The sequence below is a fragment of the Poeciliopsis prolifica genome, unplaced genomic scaffold (assembly GCF_027474105.1).
Source record: "Poeciliopsis prolifica strain line A6 unplaced genomic scaffold, Auburn_PproV2 SCAFFOLD015, whole genome shotgun sequence".
Taxonomy (NCBI): domain Eukaryota; kingdom Metazoa; phylum Chordata; class Actinopteri; order Cyprinodontiformes; family Poeciliidae; genus Poeciliopsis; species Poeciliopsis prolifica.
In genome coordinates this window covers 4,699,979-4,718,677 of record NW_026562390.1, presented here as the reverse complement: position 1 = coordinate 4,718,677, position 18,699 = coordinate 4,699,979, and the positions used below count along the sequence as shown (strand labels likewise).

Sequence of the window (18,699 nt, the reverse complement as noted above, 5' to 3'; positions counted from 1 at the left end):
GTGGGAGCGTGTTATGTAATAAGCTTTCATTGAAAAGGTTATTGCTGAAAAAAAAGGAAAGAAAAAACAAAGGAACTAAGTAGAAATTATGTCCTTTTAAACAAAGTAGAGAAAAGATTTAAGTAAAAGAACATTATGTGGTAATCTCAGTAGAAATTGTTGGGTTTATCACTAAAAACTCATAAAATGCTTTAATACACTAATTAGAAGAACCATGTGGCCCCTATGAAGGCTGGATTATCCAATGATCATTGTGGGCACAGGTAGGGAGGTAGGGAAGCTTCAGTATGTGACTTTTACAAAAACAAAAGAAGAAAAAAGTTTTTTACATATTTGATAAATTATCATTATTCCATAACAGTATAAGACATATAACCTGAGAAAAAATTAATTAAAAATAACAAAATTGAGCTCCTCTGTCTTTTCCCACTGCTAGCTGCAGAAATATAGAGCTCAGTCAAAAACAACCAATCAGAGCCAGGAGGAGGGTCCTAGTGCTGTTGATAAATGTTCTGTATGCGCCCACTCACCCCCAGCGCCTTTCTTTCTCCTTCACTATAGCTGGTGCTCATTCGCCATGCTGAGGCTAGTTAGCTTGCCCACCAAAGACAGCGGATAAACAGTTTTCCTGTAATGGTAAATTGTTTCTCTGCATTTAGAAGCACATACACAAGCATGATCGACATCGCGAAGACCCTACTTTTGGCTCTGATTGGTTTGTTACTCCTTCTGTCTGCATTCCTGCAGACAGTAGGAAGCATATGGATTTTTAAAAATATATATATATATATAAAAAGTTGTCAAATTTTAGATACTTCCAGCCTGTATATAAATTCATTGCCTGATTTTCTTTGTCAGTAGCTCACATAAGTGAGAAAAACAGCTTTTCATGTTGACTTGTCTCAATGCAGAAAATGGTACTCTATATAAAGTTATATTTTGAATCTTTGCCATGACAACGCCCTGAAATATTAGCTTGAGCTCTAAAAGCACAGCACATTTATCAGTGGGCTGCTGAAAGTGGAAGGGATTTAAATTGTGGAGGCAATCATCACACTCTGAAAGCTTTCACAGTTTAGCTGAGGTGTGTGATCAGTTCTAAATGCGTTTCTTATAAATTGCTTTATTTATGCATGAACTTCCTGAACCTGCAGCAGGAAGTTGCAGGCCTCTGTGGCCTCTCCTCATTTACAGTAAAACCGGAAATGCTCCTGACCCTACCTTACTTGAGTTCCTCTAACACATACACCCGCAGGGAGATTATTGGACCACTTGCTGCCATATGTGTTAGTGAACTTGTTTTTTAGTGGAGAGCGCCTGAGGGGTCCCTGGTGGATCTGGGCAGCTGTGCAGGACTCAGCAGCTCAGGGACGACGAATGACACAATTAAACAGAGCTTGATAGCACCTCTGTGACTAATGGTTTCCTTTGCTGCCCGTCTGAGCACAGACAAACATTACATAAGGAGCAAAGTAGTACTTTGGTGTCCTCTGAGGGTTTTATATGAATTCATTGCATACACAGGGGGACTTCTCTTTGTTAGTAGGTCACCTAAGTAAAAAAAGCAGCTTTTTATGTTGTGACTTGTCTCACCGCAGTGACTGGTAAACTATATGAAGTTCTCACCCCCATTTATGTTTCACTTATTTTATTGCTTTCAATATAAATTAGTTTTTGAGCACAACTCATTCAGGAAACAATCTTTTCAAACCTCTTTTCGAAATCTGTTTAATTTATTGAATTGATCAAAACATATTGTGCTTATTTGAAGCATTTTGTCTTCTTTTTTTAGGCAGATCAGAGGTCTGCAACTTGTGATCCCACATAATGGCACTTCATACCTTTTGCTAAAATTTAAAAGGAACTGGTTCATATTTTTAATAACCTGCAATATGTGCAGGTTTTGAACAGTTTTTAATTTCTTTTCCAGCAATATCTGTGATTTTTAAAAAAAGTCATTCTCATGTTTATCTTTATTTTAAACTATGCCTTCCACAGTAACACATTTTTACAGACAGTAAATTTCTCCAGTTATTGATAAACATCAACTATCATCAGTTTCAAGTCATATTTTCATAATGGCTTGAAAATATGATGCAAGTTTGCCTTCGGAAAGACTGATAATATTTCTGCACCTGTTACTGTGGAGAAATATGCATCGTGAAGGTGCATCTTCTAATGCACCTCCTGTTGTGAATACTCCGTCTGTTTTGAGGGCCTCGCTTACCTTGAATGCATGTTGGAATTTGTTAGCTGAACAGGTAAACCTGTTGTTTTTTTGTCCAAACATGTGTCACACTTGCAGGGGGTAGAATGCACTTCCTTCACTTGTGTTGTACACACCATAACGGCCCATCAGTCCACTATGAGTGGACCGACAGAGAGGTCATGTGGTAATTAACTTTGCTCATTAAACCCGACCTCAGACTTTGTTCTGCCATCTGGATCCAGTGTTCGTCCTCCTGTGTGCGGAACTGACTGACAAACTCTTGTTTTTCTTAAAGATAAAGGACATAAAATGTCCCCTGGTGCATTAATCTCTTTATTTTTTCCGCTTCTTTTCAAATATTCAATTAGAAATCTGGGATTTTATAAATAATAATGCTGCTGAAAAACAATGAGCCCTTAGTTTTTACCTCTCTACATTAGTCTAATGCATGTTTTCCTGCTGTAACCTCCTACACACTACGTACATACGAATGACGCACACAGTGCATTGTATTACAGAATCCCTATCTACATAACGAATGCTAAAGCTTTAGCCTACTTCTCAGTGAGTTGCACTGCATTGTAGTCTGCACACACATCTGCTCATCACATTCCTAAAATGCACTCGATGCCAAATTCACAAGAATATTGTTAAGACCACACAGGCAACTTATTTAGAAATGCAGCTGAATATGTGAAGAGGTGGTCTGGCATGCACATTCCACGTCAACTAAATTCCTATGCAATTATGTGAAAAGGCTCAAGAATAATAAAAATGATTTGCACCCATTACTGAGTACAGATTCTTCTTATTCCTGCTCTACAGAAAGCAAAAAGAAAAATTTTAAAAACAGGATATAACCAAATAAAACAGAGCCATGTGCTCCTATGCACAAGATTCGCCATGAGTCATTTTGCCTGTCCCAAACAGTTGCTAACAGAAGCTTTAGCTGACAGCCAAGTGCAGGAGGAACAATGAGTCATACCAGCCTCGCTCACAAGAACCCCATTTTCTGCCAGATTCTATGTGATGTATGTCGGCGAGTGTGTGCACACGAGAAACAGAGAAACTCTGACAACTCATAGATGCGAGCAGGGCAGGCATGGATACAGTCTTTACAATTGTTTGTGTGTGTGGGGCGACGGGGGTTGCAGAGAGAACAGGGGGTCTTTTGTGTGGTGGATCGTGACAAATAAAATGTTCCTGAGATTGATAAGGGATCACGCCGCCTACAGAGGTCCACGAAAACATAGCGTTATTTTACAGCTCTTCATTGTAAAATAAAGTGTCATGCACTAGCTTAAAAAGTTATGGTAATAAGTATTTTTTTAGATTGTACTTCTTACTTAGGCCAGTCCATGAAAACCTGCATGCTTTTCTGACATATTGTGGAAAATATGTGGTTGCATATTTTCCACAATATGTGGAATATTACAATTGCATATTTCTGCAAATCAAAGGGAGTTGTGGTCACATATTGTCGTGAATGCCTGTGAAAATCATAATGGAAACAGGAATTCTGCTCTCTACCAGAAAAAACTCAAAACCAAAGTTTTGTTTATCACTGGACTGCCTTAAGTCTAGACTCACAGAAGACAAGAGAGTCTGATTGATTGAAGACAAATCTAAATAAGATGATGTGAAACAAGTGGTTTGCTGAAGCTCAGAAATCTTTAAATATGGCTGAAATAAAACAATTGTGCATAAAAGAAAGGGCCAATATCTCTTCAAAGCAATGTAAAAACGCATCCATTTTTGTTAAGTGTTGTACAGCCAAGTATTAGGGGATACATTTTCTCCCTCTAGAGTTGAGGTAGTTCAGATAGCTTTTTTTTCCATTTGATAAATAAAATAACTATTAAAGAGCTACATTTTCTATTAAGGTTTTCTGTTATTTAATTTAGTTTGATCTGAAGCAATTAAGTGCTTTTATTTTTTCCTGCAAGATGTGATAATTCAAAATATAAGCAAGAATAGTGTGCATGTGTGTATTTGTGTGAGACATGCATACTAAAAGGAGGCAAGACAGGATCTGTATGACGAACTGTTGCTAAGCAGTGGTTGTTGCTAGGTGGGGTGGAGGTGTAAGAAGTGGGTTCAGGTTTGCAGACAGTGATGGAATCTGAGGGTTTACCCATGTTCCCGTGTGAGCACATGACGTGCGATCCTCTGGAATGAAGCGACATGAATACTAATGCTACAGAGTTTCTGCTTCAGACACGCACACACACCTCCACTCAGAAACACCAAGGCTTATTTATCCCAAACTGAACTGCAATAGAGACAGATTGCAGTTTTAAAAACAAGACTTGCATGTGAATGAATTCATATTTTAAAAAATATATAACATTTCTGAGTCTGTTTCAGGCTCCACAATAGAAGAATGACTCATCTGTCCTGCCTTCTCTTGCAGAGCAATCAAGGAACGCTGCAGAATATCTGGCAAAGGAACAGATAAAGCACAACCAGCGCCCCCCTTGGCTTTCCCTGGCACGATTACAGGGTTATGCACAGGAGGGGGAAAGCCTCGCAGTTTGCCGGCATCCCTCCTTTACATCTCCAGACATTCCCCCCTGCATGCAAGGCACACATGTTTGTCCAATAAAACACAGCCGGAGGCTACGTGTCCCCGGCGTAATCTCATTCTGATACTGTTTGATCCAATCGAGTGAAGGACACACTGGGAAGGTTGGCGGGGCGGGACACAGGCAGCCATTTGTACTGAAGGTCCTGCGACAGAGGATCCAAATGCCAGTCGTAGTTCTTTAGCAGGTATCTGCAAGCTTCCTGAAATATAAAAGCAGAGAGTGATTTCTATTTTCAGTGTGTTTACAGCAGGGTGAAAACAGTGTTTACCCCAGCCAAAGCTTTTTAGGTTTTCGCCGTGCAAAACAACAGCCCCCACAATATTTTGATTCCATGTCTGAAATTGCAAAGCAGGCCCTTTTATCAGCCAAGCTTCAACACAACATCAACTGTTTTGGACTGAGAAGGTAGCAACAAGTCTCATATTTGAATTCAGACCCATATTTTCATATCATCTTTAGTTTTCAAGCCTCTTCTTAAGATCCTGATGTCATTCCCAGCATTTCTCATTGGCTTATCCTGCGGCTGCTGAGCCGACCAATCGCGTCGCCCCTACCCTTCACTTTATGAATGAGGATTTTCCTGATGTTGGGGGAGGAGCAGGATGAATGAATGGGGAGGAAAGCACTGAGGGAACTGAGGAAAGATGCTGAGGGCGGGGAGGGGGGAGCTGGGGCAAGAGAAGTGCAGGGAGGAAACAAGAAGGAAAAAGAGCGATGAGTCACATCTCTGACCTAGATCCCCACAGACTCCTTGTTACTCTGATTACTTCCTCCTCAGTGTGTGAGCAGAAAATGGTTATCCTGTTAAAAACCAGCCAAATGCAATGGATTACCAGCCGGATCTGCATTCGTAATAAAACTAAATTGTTGGTTTTCTCTTGTACTAAGCTGAGGAAGTGTCTCTGTGTTGCCTGCAGGAGAATCTCCAGTTATTGGCCCCACTGTAACAGATGTAAATAGTCTTAAAATCTGTTCATCTTTTACTGCAGAATCATAATTTTAACAATTACTGGGGGTTGAATATTTATTTACCTCACTGTGAACTTGTCTTGCTTGTTACAGATCTTTAACAGAAACTATTTGGTCTGATCACAAACATTTTTCATATTATTTCCAGCAGAGGGTCAATAAATGTAGCTCTGGTGATTATTAAAACAACTATCTTTAGTTCCCTTTTGAGATTATAAGCTTGTTTGTGAAAACTTATGAGTTCAGACCCAATTTTCTTAATGGGTCCAAAAATGTTCATAAAGCAGGTTATTCTGCTCCAACTAAAAATATTATTCATTCATATAAATGTGTTTAGGCTTTCAGGATTGGTAGATATGTTTGTTACTCAAATAGTGTTTAAAATTAAATTATATACTTCCAAACTGTCCAAATAACTTTAGAGGAAATTGCATGTTTGTGAAAGCAAAAATTATATACATCTAAAAAAAACTGACAAAAAAGGTGCGTTTAACTTGTAGAAGTTCATTTGTGCAATTAATGTAGAAATTAATTCAGTAATTAATTTGTAAAAAAAAAGTTAATCCCATAAAAGGGAAAATATACATTTCAATAACAATGTTTTGTTGGATTTTTTTTTCAATTATTTGATCCAAATGTACAAAAACGTACAAATTATATACTTATAAAAGTGTTACGATTTTTCTGTCAACCTGGGACCAGTTCCAACAAATAAATGGTAGGTGAAATAGACGTTACTTAAAACTAAACGTTTTCTTCCATATTTTTTTGTATAAGGAAAAATAAATTACCAAAATAGAAATGAAATGACAATTGGCTAACGTTTCTTTGATTTCTGTTTAGTGAAAAAATATCTCTGGTAATGACATCATCAGTTTAAGCCAGCTAATAGAGCAGAAGGTTGCGTTTACTGCTGCTGTGTTGATGTATTGACAAATTGTAAAAGAAAACATTGAAGCGTGAGCTTTTTAGCAGAAGTTTTATCTCGACTCAGACTAAAACTGATGTTGGGGGAGGAGTGGGGGGGCTTCTCTATCTGGACATCCCTATATCAGGCTTGATTGACTCATATGTGATATATATGTGAGTGCAGGGTGTAGGTGTGTTGAGTCACTTCTTGGAGCTGCATTTCAGACAGACAGCTTGAGATACCACCCACCGGTGTGTTGCATTTTTTAATGTAGGACATGTCAGTGATGTCAATGTAAATATAATCTACCTACGCACATTAAATAACACGCTTTAATTGCACTAGTTAAACATATATACATTAGATGTGCATTTCAGCACCTGGAAAACATTTTCGTTTCGTCATTAGCCCAAGTCGAGCTGTGACTATGGAGAGAGCTGCTTTGGAGGCTGGGCTGCCATGGTATTCCCATGACCACTGATCTGTTTACAGGATGACTGGTGGTGGTTCACCTCTCAATTAGAGTCTCCTGGTTTTAATGTTGCACAGAACCTTCCTGACAACAACCACTGCATCTAACTATATGCACTTTGCCAGAGTACAAAGTATCTATCGAGAGAATTACAAAAAATATCAATACATTATTTGCTGCACAAAAACTTAAAATATTATTTCTTCAATTAAATAGGGTAAAACGTAAATATACACAGGGCAGAATAAGCTACTTCTATTGCTCCAATTCAAACTCAAGCTAGTGTAATGTTTATTTTTGTTGGTTTGTGTATCTAGAAACACTTTTTGTGTAATGAAATCAGAAACACACCTTTATGACATGGAACCTCATCATCAATGTTGGTGAACTAGCAAAAGCAATATCTGCACATATACAAATTAATAAGACACATTAGTAAACTTCTATATATGCGCAGACAGATACCTGTTTTAATTGACAAAAAAAATATTCTAAATGAATTAATTAGATATTTTTCAGTTTTATAACTTCTCGCTTCTTTGTTCGAGCTATTTTCTCGTTTTGTTGTTTGTACTTTTTTTACAAATAGGTTTATCACTTGTCAGGAACTACACAAGACAACTTTAATAGCACATTTAATGAGAAGCAGTCATATTGAAACTAAGGATGTGGCTGAAGGTTTTGAGCTCACCTTAATAAAGATCTCAGTAAGGGTCGAACCAATGCAGTTTCTGGGCCCATTGCCAAAAGAACAAAGCAAATGCTCCTGGCCTGCATTCCTGAAGAAAACCAGAGCATACAAGAAATTTCAAAGAAATTGAGTATTCTAGAATTTTCAGTTTTTACGAACATTCAGGGAAGTTCCTCTCTAACTAATAAAAGCCAGTAGAAAATGCTATGTGATAAAATCAGTTACAGAAGGTGCCAAAAAAAAAAAAAACTGAACATAGACATGAATTGTTTCTGTCTCCCTCTGTCATACCTGAAAATGTCCAAAAGAGAAATACATGCTGGTAGTTTCCATCCTCTAGTCAATAAAGTGCCCATTCAGGCCATCTCCTGTGTCTAATGTATCCTGTCTTCCTGAAACCTGAGCTCTGATTAAAGGCAAACAGGAAGCATTAGAGATGTGCAGAGTCTAGAAGCAGTTAGCCAGATGGTTGGTGTGTGTGTTCGCGGAGAGATTATTAGTGTTCTCGCTGCTATCTTTCTGACAATTTAATGTACTATTAGGGAACATCCTAGAACATTAAAACGATTGCTGCACTGCAGAGTTCTGTAATGCTGAGAGAGAAGGAGCGCTACAGCAAAAGAAAATGTCAAATATGATGAATGGAAGGAAAATGAGTCCAATCTTGAGTATTATATGATGGACATTATAATTCATTTTACTCCGTAAAAGTACAATGAGCGATCAGTCCAAGACTCCATGACCCAGACACCAAATGTACGAACATTATGTTGCATTGGTAATATTAAAAATATTAGGTATAATCTATTAGAAAGAAAAGCAGTTCATGAAAAATGCATTTAGATTAAGGAAGTTGTGATCATCTTCCAAATATTGGAATGTGATAATGGCTTTTTAAAATAATTTACTTAAGAGTCCATTAATAAACTCAACTCAATACAGTCAACTGCCTTTGATTTTATGTCCACTCAACCCATAGTGTTTATAACAAATGTTTTCTTAAACAGAAGAAATGTTCCTGATCTCAAATTCCTCTAAAAACCCGCTCTGATATCTGCTGCAGTCGCTGAGATTCCTATCTGACTCTGTAACATTTCTGATTATTTTGGGGTCGGAGCATGTGTGGGCGTTTGGCTAATGGGATGTTAGCTTGCCTGTTCACTTCCTTCTGAAAAAGCAAAGACACATCAATGCACACCATGACAATATACAGTGGGATTATGTCCAAAAGAAATGCATAAAAAACAAGAACAGATGAAACTGTGATGATTGTAGGTGGGCTTGTTATATAACAGGACTGCAGTCATTAAATTAGAAAGCCAGGTGGCTTGAAAATAAGGCTGGAAACTATCACGGCAGACAGTAAAGCAGTTTCCGGATAAGCTGACAGATGGAGAAGCAGGGTGAGAGGCAGATAGAAGAAAGGGGAAACAGACTGGTTGATGAAGGAAACCTTGGAGAAAAAAAACACCAAAAGGCACAAGCAGACACAGTCAGTAATCTTTATGAATCTTGTTGCAGAAACTCAGTAGCAAAGAGGAAATTAATGTTTAATCGTTAACCTCCATTTTTTAGCCCTACTAGTTTATGCAAAAGACAAACACCTTAAGTTATAAATACCATAATGTAAAAGGGGGAAGTTACAAAATATCATTGAAAGCAGGAAAATGCAAGATGCAAGTTTTTTTTAAATAAAACCATGTGGCTCAGATCTTTTTCCAGTATAAGTATGGAAGCTTCAATATCTGGAAACAATGGTCACAATTAAGGCGAACTGGAAAATTTTTTTAAACTGTTTTGCAAAATATGCATTTATTTAGTGCATGTAACACATTCACTGTGATATTTATCAACATTTTAGATACTGAATATACAACTGATATGGTTGAGTTTCAATAATAATGGTTTTTAAATTATGTCATTAGTACAGGACACAACAGTTCGATAATGAAAAAGCTAAGAAAAATGCAGTAGCTTATTGCATAATTATAAATGAAAAAAACTGACAAGTCAACTGATAAGTCAGCCTAGATAGCTGCAGGTTGCCAGTGTTTTCATCCATCTTGCTGCTCTACCTTTATACACTCTACTATTATGTTGTTGTTGTTTTTTTTATTTTAAACTGTGATTAAGTTACATGTGTTAGCAGAAAATGCTTTTTTTTAGCAACAATTCATCAATCTATGGTTTACAGAAAATGCATTATTTAAATATGCTACTGTATGAATATACATGCAAAAAGGCAACTAACTACCCACAATGTTTGATGAAAAAAGATTTCTTGCATTTATTGCATGTGCCACACATACTGACTAATGTCTTAAGGCCTTGTTCGCCCAAAGCTGGGAGTCATTCTACTATTGAATCCATTTTCAGACAGAAAAGAAACTCATTTACAAATTAGTTTTAATGACATTTATAGATGATAAAGACAGTATACTACTCCATCTTTTGTCAAACCCCATCAGTCTGGATGACTCACCACATAGATTCATACACCATTTTTTGTTATCTGTTTTTTATAGCTTTATTTATTTATTTATTTTTAAACTTTTACGTCACTGCTGCAAGGAAAATCTCCTCTGACTCATTCTTTAACTCTGCCCCAATCTGAACGATGCACTAAGGGAATCCCTGTTGGTAAAAATAGGTAAGGGTGGTACAGTTACTAAGGCAGCAGCTACCTGTCTGCTCATATAGATGTTTCTTTTCTTACTTCAATTGTCAAAAAACGTTTCTGAAATTACTATAATAATGGAAACTAAGCTGAATTATTCATTCATTTAAAACTGAATTCAATACAACTAGTTAAGCATATTATCAAGAACTACATTGATAAAGCAGGTGTAAGACATATTTGAACTACCACTTGTTTATTTTTTCGGACCTGCCTATTTCTCCCTGTCCAATACTTTCTGCTGAAACTGACAAAATGCAACAAAGCATCAAAGTTTTATCTGAAAACCTAAATCTTTTCCCACAAAAATCCTGTTGTTACAAGTGAACCCTCTCCGGTCACTTCATTAGAAACACCTGTTCAGATGATTGTCAACACAAATAGCAAATTGTCTAATCCCATTCCGGCATCAGAACGAGCATCAAAATGGGGATGAAATTTGTGACTGAATTGTTGTTGGGTTTCTCTGAGTGGCAGAATGCTCAGACATAAAAACCTCCTGGCTTTACAGGAAATGCTCTAAAAAATGGAAAATAACACAGAAAAGAGGCCGCAATTCACAGAGGCTGAGCAAAAATAATAGTTTAGAAACAAGTTTTCAGGTTTGATGAGAATCAATTTCAGCAGCCATTTTCAGATGGGCACACTGTTCCATTAGTACCTTTAGTAATTTTTTCTACAATCAGCATTTACTAATTTATTCTTCCCAAAAGGTGTCGACTAATTTACATTGTTTGAAAGACAAAACAATAGCAATATGTACGAAGCCTTTCATTGCCATTGAACAAAGTATCAGTAAGAGTCATTATTACGCAAACCATGTCAGTGTTGTGAATGACAGCTAATGTTCTGAGAGGGGAGACTGGGTGTTTGCAGCTCTGCAGCACTGCTGTGAAAAGCTCCAAGTCAACAAGCGGAGGTGAAAATGGCTTTGCTAGAATCAGTGCTGCAACTAATGAGTTTCTAATCAGATAGTTTTAGTACAGATTACAATCTGAATATTGATATTCTTCTCTTTTGGATACCTGACTGTGTATATTTAAACATGCAGAAAACACTTAAAGACAAAGATAGGTAAATAGTTTCCATGGCAACAGATGCATACATTACCAGGGCATTAATAAGCATGAATGAGAATAAACATGTGAATTGAGGAGGTGAATGAAAACAGAAAAGGGTCGACGGGGAGAGGTTTTATTTGTCCAGAGAAGTCACAGACATTTTTTTTAGGCTCTCATTTTTACACTTCTCAGTTCTTCTCAATACTTTAATGGATGTAGAGTATAAATACTGTGAATACAAATAAATTGAATTATGGTTGTGGTGTTATGAATATGTAATTCTCAGGGTATTTGATAACACAATTTAAAGAAGACCTCCAGAGTAATGTTTTGGGTGTTTCTGACAAATGTTCGCTTTTTCAATTCATCTGACCTTCTGTTAGTCTTTCAAGTACTGAAATGCAATTTCTCCGCTTATTCAGTTTTTCCAACCAAAAGTGACGCCCTTGACTACAACAATAAAAAACCTTGCTGCCGACAGAAATAATTCTTTAATTTCCTTTCCTTTGACAATGTTTTCTAGAGCATGGAAAAAAAAAAGATTGTGCTGAAAAAACACCTGGACAAAACTGCAACCTTTTATTCTCTTGCCATTTTAATGAAAAAAGGCTCTTTGTGACACATTTCCTCATCATCCTTAATGTGTTACAATAACTGAAACTTCCTGTCTCTTTCTGTTCTTTCGACAGTAAGCCACAGCAGATTAGCAAAGGAAACAAACTTTGAGTGATGGTGCAATAGATAATGCTCTGTATGGTTCTTGAACACAGGTGAATGTATAAACTTCATCTATTCTGGTAAAAATCACAGAAATTCACAGTAAAAACTCATATACTGGTATGACTATTCTGGAAATACTTTTGGACCATCAAGTCTTAGCATTTTCAGTGCAAGACTACATAATGAAAGCTACACCAACCGAGAAAGACCTCCCCATTCATAAGTTTGCACCAACAAGCTTGAGTACAGATAGCAACTGTTCACATGGAAGAACTAAAGGGCTTCTTTATAAGTATGCTGTGGTCACATGAGATAGAATATTGAGCTAAAATGATAATCATTTTAAAGTACTCAAAGTGAGGGCTTTAAACCTAAGAACACTGTGTCACCTGTCAAACACGATGCCGTTGGACTGGTTCATTGTACAAAGTTGATGAAATAACGAGGACTAGCTTCTCATTCTTCAGAAATCAAAAACTTGGCAATTGAACGTGTGATATTCTAGTGTTTCAGGATCATTGCATTCAGGCCAACGATTCTGAATGCACAGGAAAACTGTGTTTAGAGAGGCTAAAACAGGCTACCCTTAACATTCTGAAATGACTTTCCCAAAGCTCAATTCTCAACTCGACTGAAAATTATGGAATATATTTAAAATTCAAGTCTGTAAACCAACTAATTTAAATGTAATTTAATAATTAAATGTCAAAGAAGGACTCATAATTATGTCAGAGGAGTGTTAATGGCAACAAATGTAAATGTAAATTTGAGCATGTATGTTTATTTTTAAACTGTTTATACTTAAGAAAACATTCACAACTAATTTATTCCCTTTAATAAATCATTAAAGGCCAAAATGATTTTGCTGACTGCATAATAATTGTATAATTACATGCTGAAAATAATTATGTGCTTGATTAAACCTCTAAGATTTTAAAGCTCACAATAAAAAAACACATTTGCCGTAAAATACATATCTTAACACCATGTGTGCAATGCACTGGTTTTAAATTTAAAGTGTCCTCAAATTGCATCAGATCAGAGGTATTCAGCTCTGACGTATCAATGAAGCAACTGGAAGTCTCCCATGCCTCCCATGTTGTTGGACATGCAAAGTGGTCTAAATCTACTATGGTGAAAGTCAACTAGGAGAACTAAAGACCGTACCTCCCACTCCATCTTTCTGGCAGGAAGCTATCAGGCTGCTGGAACACCTTTGGGTCACGATGGATGAAGTAGCTGACATACATTGCGCCATAATCTTTAGGAACACAGAAGTCTGCCAGGGTGGATTCCTGCAACCACACAAGATTTTAAAATATTGAACGTTCATTGTAAAAAGGAACAATTTTACATTTTAAAAGGGTTTTATGGTTTTTTTCTTTTTACATCTTAGGTTTGACTACTTTTACTTCTGGACTCAAATTTGCTCAGTAGTAACTCATTTTCAACATATAAATGTAAAGTCTATGATATATGGAGTTTCCCAACCTTCTTACTACAGGTGTATGAAAGCACATCTAGTTCTTGATGGAAGATACCTTTGCCCTCCCTGACTAACCAAATTAGGTAGCTTGACATAAAATGTTGCATATTTTAGTTCCATCTGATGGAGTGCCCAGTTTTTTCCACCTGACTGTGAATATTAATGAGTTCCAGCACACTTTTTCACAAGCATAAACATCCTGCCACATAATTTTAGAACAAACTCCTTATTATCTATGCTCAAAGTTGACATGTATTTTTATTTTATATATAGCATAAAGTAGATTAAGTCTATTTTATGCTTTTAGTAACTAAGAAGACTTATGACAAAACAAATTCTGACCTGTGTGTGGTGACACCAATTTTATACTTTACTCATTTATCAAATAAAAACGTGGGCAGGATGGATGGCTGTGAATAAAAAACAGAAAGCTCAACTTTTTTACTACCATGTGGGAAAGTAGCAGTCAGGTGATGCTATTCATTACCATGAAGTGCAACCACTTCTAACTATTCTAAACACCCATGTATCATAAAGAGCTCCAAGATCCCCTCTGTATCAAAAATAGAATTTTAAAATTGAACCAGATATTCCAGAGGCTCTCCCCTGATAACAGCAAATATATCTCCCTAAATATGTCATTTCCTTCTAATATTATCTAAAAATTCCATGCATCATAAACCCCAGCAAGGCCACCAGGATCAGAATGTTCTGCTGCACAACCTAAAAGAATCAAAACTTTCCACTTCACAGCGTCACTGGCACACATCTGCCCCACCGGAGACCCAGAGCTCCCCGCTTGCTTCCTTCCGGGTCGGCCAATCAATCACAGAGACAGATCAATGCCTCCCATTGGACTGTTGCGTAACACTGTTTGATGAGGTCATAACGATCATAGAGAGCTGTAGCGGGAAGAGGCTGGGTGGAGAGTCCTTGCGCTGTGCACATTAATGTGCTTTAAATTGAGCCAAAAAAATGACAAGTCATATTAAATGGGTACATTTATTGTGTTTTATAAAATCAGAAACTGGTGTTTATTATGTTATTGAAGTCCTATGTGACATCTCAAAAGAAGAGATCTTTCCATAACTTGAATTTTTTTGCTGTTTCTCTACACTTTAAGTAGAAAATTCAACAATGCCCCACTTTGCTGACCCAGATTCCCAAAGCCAAACGACTTTGAGAACTCCTCAAACACCAATTCGCTGCATCTAGCGGTCCTAGCCCCGATATTTTAGAGCAGAGTGTTCTGCTCAACTCTCAGCAGCATGTAGGCCTCATTAGAAAGGAAATGAGTCGTTTTCTCTCTTGTCACCTGATGCCATCTGGTGGAAGAAAGAGCGCACAAAAACTCTAATTTTTAGATTCAAAGCTTACCATGACAACTCATCCAGCTTACCTTTTCAGCTATTCTGAGTCCACCAATGAAGGGCGGCCACAGTCTCTGCACCTCCAATAGAACTCTGTGAAGGTGATCAGGATTACGGATGGCTTCTTTACGACTTTCCCTCTGATACAAAGAGTTGTGAAGCGTAATTGTTGTTACTTTCAGATGGAATTTAATTTACATGTCCTACTATTAACAGTATTAACATCACTTTTTATGCTGCTAACATCTAGAAGGTTTAACAACAAATATTTACAGAAATCTCTGCTTCTTTTTTGTCTTTCTGGCTAACAAGATACTTGCATTCCTCTTTTGTATTAAGTGCCTGTCTGTGCATACCTGTTCAGGTCCTCCAAGAGCCAGAGTGAAAGAGGTGAGCAGCGATGCCAGAGCTTTGGGAATGAGTGCTGAGATGAACAGAAGGAGATGTTGAGCAGCAGAACCAGAGTTGGGAAATGGCACGGAACCCAAAGCGCCGACAAAACTGGATTTACATTGAAACCACAGTAACGTTAAAGAAGTGGTGATCATGATAGCTACAAAAAATCTTTTGTTTTATTTTTGGTGGGAGACATCAGAGGCCTCAATAAGGCTCTAATTCTTACAATATGAGATTTTGGGTGCATAAACCAGTTTCCAGTTAATCAAACAAACATGCTCAGAATTTTGGAAAATTAGTTTTAGCTGAATATCTCTAAATGAAAAAGAAATTACAGAAGAAAGCTAGAGAAAGAATGAAAAGAAGCAGAAGAGGCCTTTTTTCACTACATCAAGGTAACCTGAGCAGCCTCACCCCTGTGTATCATTCTCTAATTTGTCTTTGATGATCTCCATCAGTTTGCTTCTGGCATCCATAGCTTTGGCGAAACCCGATGTCCACAAAGGTACCTTCACATTTACTGGAACTGAGATGAAACCTGCCAGCACAAAGATACCCAGTGTCTGAAGCAGGAAAAATAAAGCAGTGAAGTAATCTAAAAAGAAGAAAAGAATGGATTTGTGTTGCAAATTAATTTTGAAGAATAATCTTCTTTTGGGGAAACAAACTGCCTGTGGTTTGTGTTTTATATTTTTGTTTTATTGTCTAAAGAAACAAAACGCATTACTCACTTACAACATCTGACATTGAGTTAAACAATGAAGAAAGAAAAGCGGACCCACTTAGGAAAGTGAAGGGACTTATTATTGTATTTTTTTTTTAAATGTGATAAGAAAACATAATTTATTTTTATATTTCCATTTGTCATCAAAATGTACCTTCCAAATGTTTTTCTTGTAGCTAATGCCTGAAACACACATCTGCCTTATCTGCATAAATTCATACAGTTTTGTCTTTCCCATTTTGAAGACTGCTTAAGAAATAATTATCCATCTCATATTTATAATTGTCAAGGAAGAAGAAAATCGCATGTATACTCAAATGGAAGTTCGATTTTTCAAATTTTTGGAGGCATGAAGTTATGTTATTGCAACAGAAGCTTAATTTAAGATACTTTGCAGATCTTTGCCACAGGTGCCAATATGTACTTTTTCTTACATCTCCAACCTTGCTACCCCCATGTCACCCTGGGCAGGTGCCCATGTTGCCCATATAAACACACTGGTGCCAATAAATGTTGTTGATGCTTTATCTGTGTGGATCTACCGTGCCAGTGTTCTGTGCAGAGCTCCATGATTTCCTGGAAAACCTCAGGCTGATCCTCAGCTCGTACGTTCAGGAAAAGACCCAACACCATCTCCGAACCCAGACGTTTAAAGATTGAATAAACACACTGTGGTTCCCCACTAAACACACACATACACACGCGTTTGGTTAGGTCAAACTGTAAATTAACCTGAAAATTCCAGCATCTATATCAGTGAAAAATAGGTGCTTGTTTCCTTAGCTTATTGTGTTCATGCCACTTAAGGAAACTGAAATTCATTTTGGTAAAATATGGAGTTTGGACAACTTCAATGTGTCAAATAGCTTATAGTGTCAACAACAGCACACAGGGTTTACATAACCTGATTGAGAGGTTCTTTAAGCAGTGGTCACATACACTGTGAAGAAAAAGAGTTTATATCATTTTAAATGTTCACAAAGAATCAATTTTCTTAACTGAAACCTTTGAGCGCATAACAGATAAATTAAAAACCAACACTCTTCTTACCTGGACAGGTAGTTAGTTGAGGATTCCAGGCATGTTCCTGTAAACAAGTGGTTGAGAGACAGACGGAGGAGGCAGGCCTCCTCACCTGAAACATAAACGCAACCAGAGATTAATATCAGTACATGTACAAAGACATGGACGACATCAACATGAGGGACTGTATCTGCTTACCATTCATGGTGACAACAGTGTCTCCATATATGTTTGTCATAAAATCAGTTGGGTCCTTCAGAAATATGTTAGACTTTTCTACAACACATCACATAACAAAACAACTTTAACAATGAAGCTCAGAATATCCAGACAGTGTTTGGGGATGTGCAAAAATAAAGCAGATACCCAGGAAAGTCACTTTATTGTGATAGGAGTCAATTACAATCATTGAAGTATAGAGGTACATAAATATCAGTACCATATTTTTTAAAATATTGCCTTAAAATACACATTCACCATACTGTACATTCAAAACAACCTGCTGATCTGAAAACATTGACTATATATTGTATAATAAACACAGTCACAGTTTCAATTCAATAATGTGGCAAATTATAGTTCAAAAATGTAGTTTGCAAGACAAAAAATTATTAAACTACATTGAGTTAATGTTTTGGTCAGGGAAAGTATCCTAGCTTCTAATATATTTTTCATATACATGTATAACATATTTTGATCATAGCTAGAGGTCTCCAGCACCAAGTCTTAGGTTATTGATAAATTGTATTTGTTGTGTAGCCTAGGATAAACTTTGGTTTTTAATCTAGAGAAGGCTAACACGCTACTCGACTAAAAAAAGAGGAAACAGCAATGTCTAAAAACTGTTATTTTCACAGAAGAACACCTGTGAACATACCACAGAGCAGCTCTCGCGCCCCCTCGACAGAGCAGATAAAGACGGTCGGTTTGTTCATCAGGCGGCCTTGGAACACTCTGCTGCTGTGTCTTTCAATTCTCTGTCGGCAGAAGATCACCGGATCCCGGTAGAAGTCCAAGGTCTTGTCACCAAGCAACGAGACACCTGCATTTCCTGGTAGTTTAGACATTCAGGACCGAGACTTATGCGCTTTTATCTAACGTGTAAACTGACTAGGTTCCTCAAAAAAGAAATTGCAGTTAGACCGCATTCAGCCTGCTAGCAGTAATATGAAGTTTTAAGTCAACAGAACTGACTTCTGGATCAAGTTTGTAGAAACTAGCTAGCAATGAGTGTTCGCCTGACCGTTGCCCTGAACGTTTGCGAATGTCGGCAGACGACGTTCGTTCGTTCGACAGCTGTGTCAAAATGAATCGGGAGCGCGCACAGTTTTACCTAGGCTACAGTGCGCACTCCCGACAAAGGGGACGGGGAGAACAAGTTTTCTCAGGGGAACAAAATTTCG

General features: G+C 37.3%; 1 protein-coding gene across 2 annotated transcripts; it reads right to left on the bottom strand.

The window, feature by feature from the left end:
* Positions 1-1,712: 1,712 nt before the first annotated feature.
* On the bottom strand, positions 1,713-18,581 carry LOC129366680 (uncharacterized). Of its 2 annotated transcripts, none has more exons than XM_055040652.1 (11): positions 18,174-18,581; positions 17,495-17,572; positions 17,324-17,408; positions 17,178-17,213; positions 16,816-16,955; positions 15,964-16,087; positions 15,510-15,654; positions 15,183-15,293; positions 13,465-13,592; positions 7,840-7,927; positions 1,713-4,996 (listed from the first exon to the last, which is right to left on the bottom strand). In XM_055040652.1, exons 1-11 carry the CDS (start codon positions 18,361-18,363, stop codon positions 4,850-4,852), a joined length of 1,272 nt encoding a protein of 423 aa, XP_054896627.1. In that variant the 5' UTR covers positions 18,364-18,581; the 3' UTR covers positions 1,713-4,849. The 2 variants fall into 2 exon arrangements, with proteins under 2 accessions (XP_054896627.1, XP_054896628.1); XM_055040653.1 differs by lacking the exon at positions 1,713-4,996 and adding an exon at positions 8,131-8,245 and having other exon boundaries at positions 7,852-7,927.
* Positions 18,582-18,699: the final 118 nt, after the last annotated feature.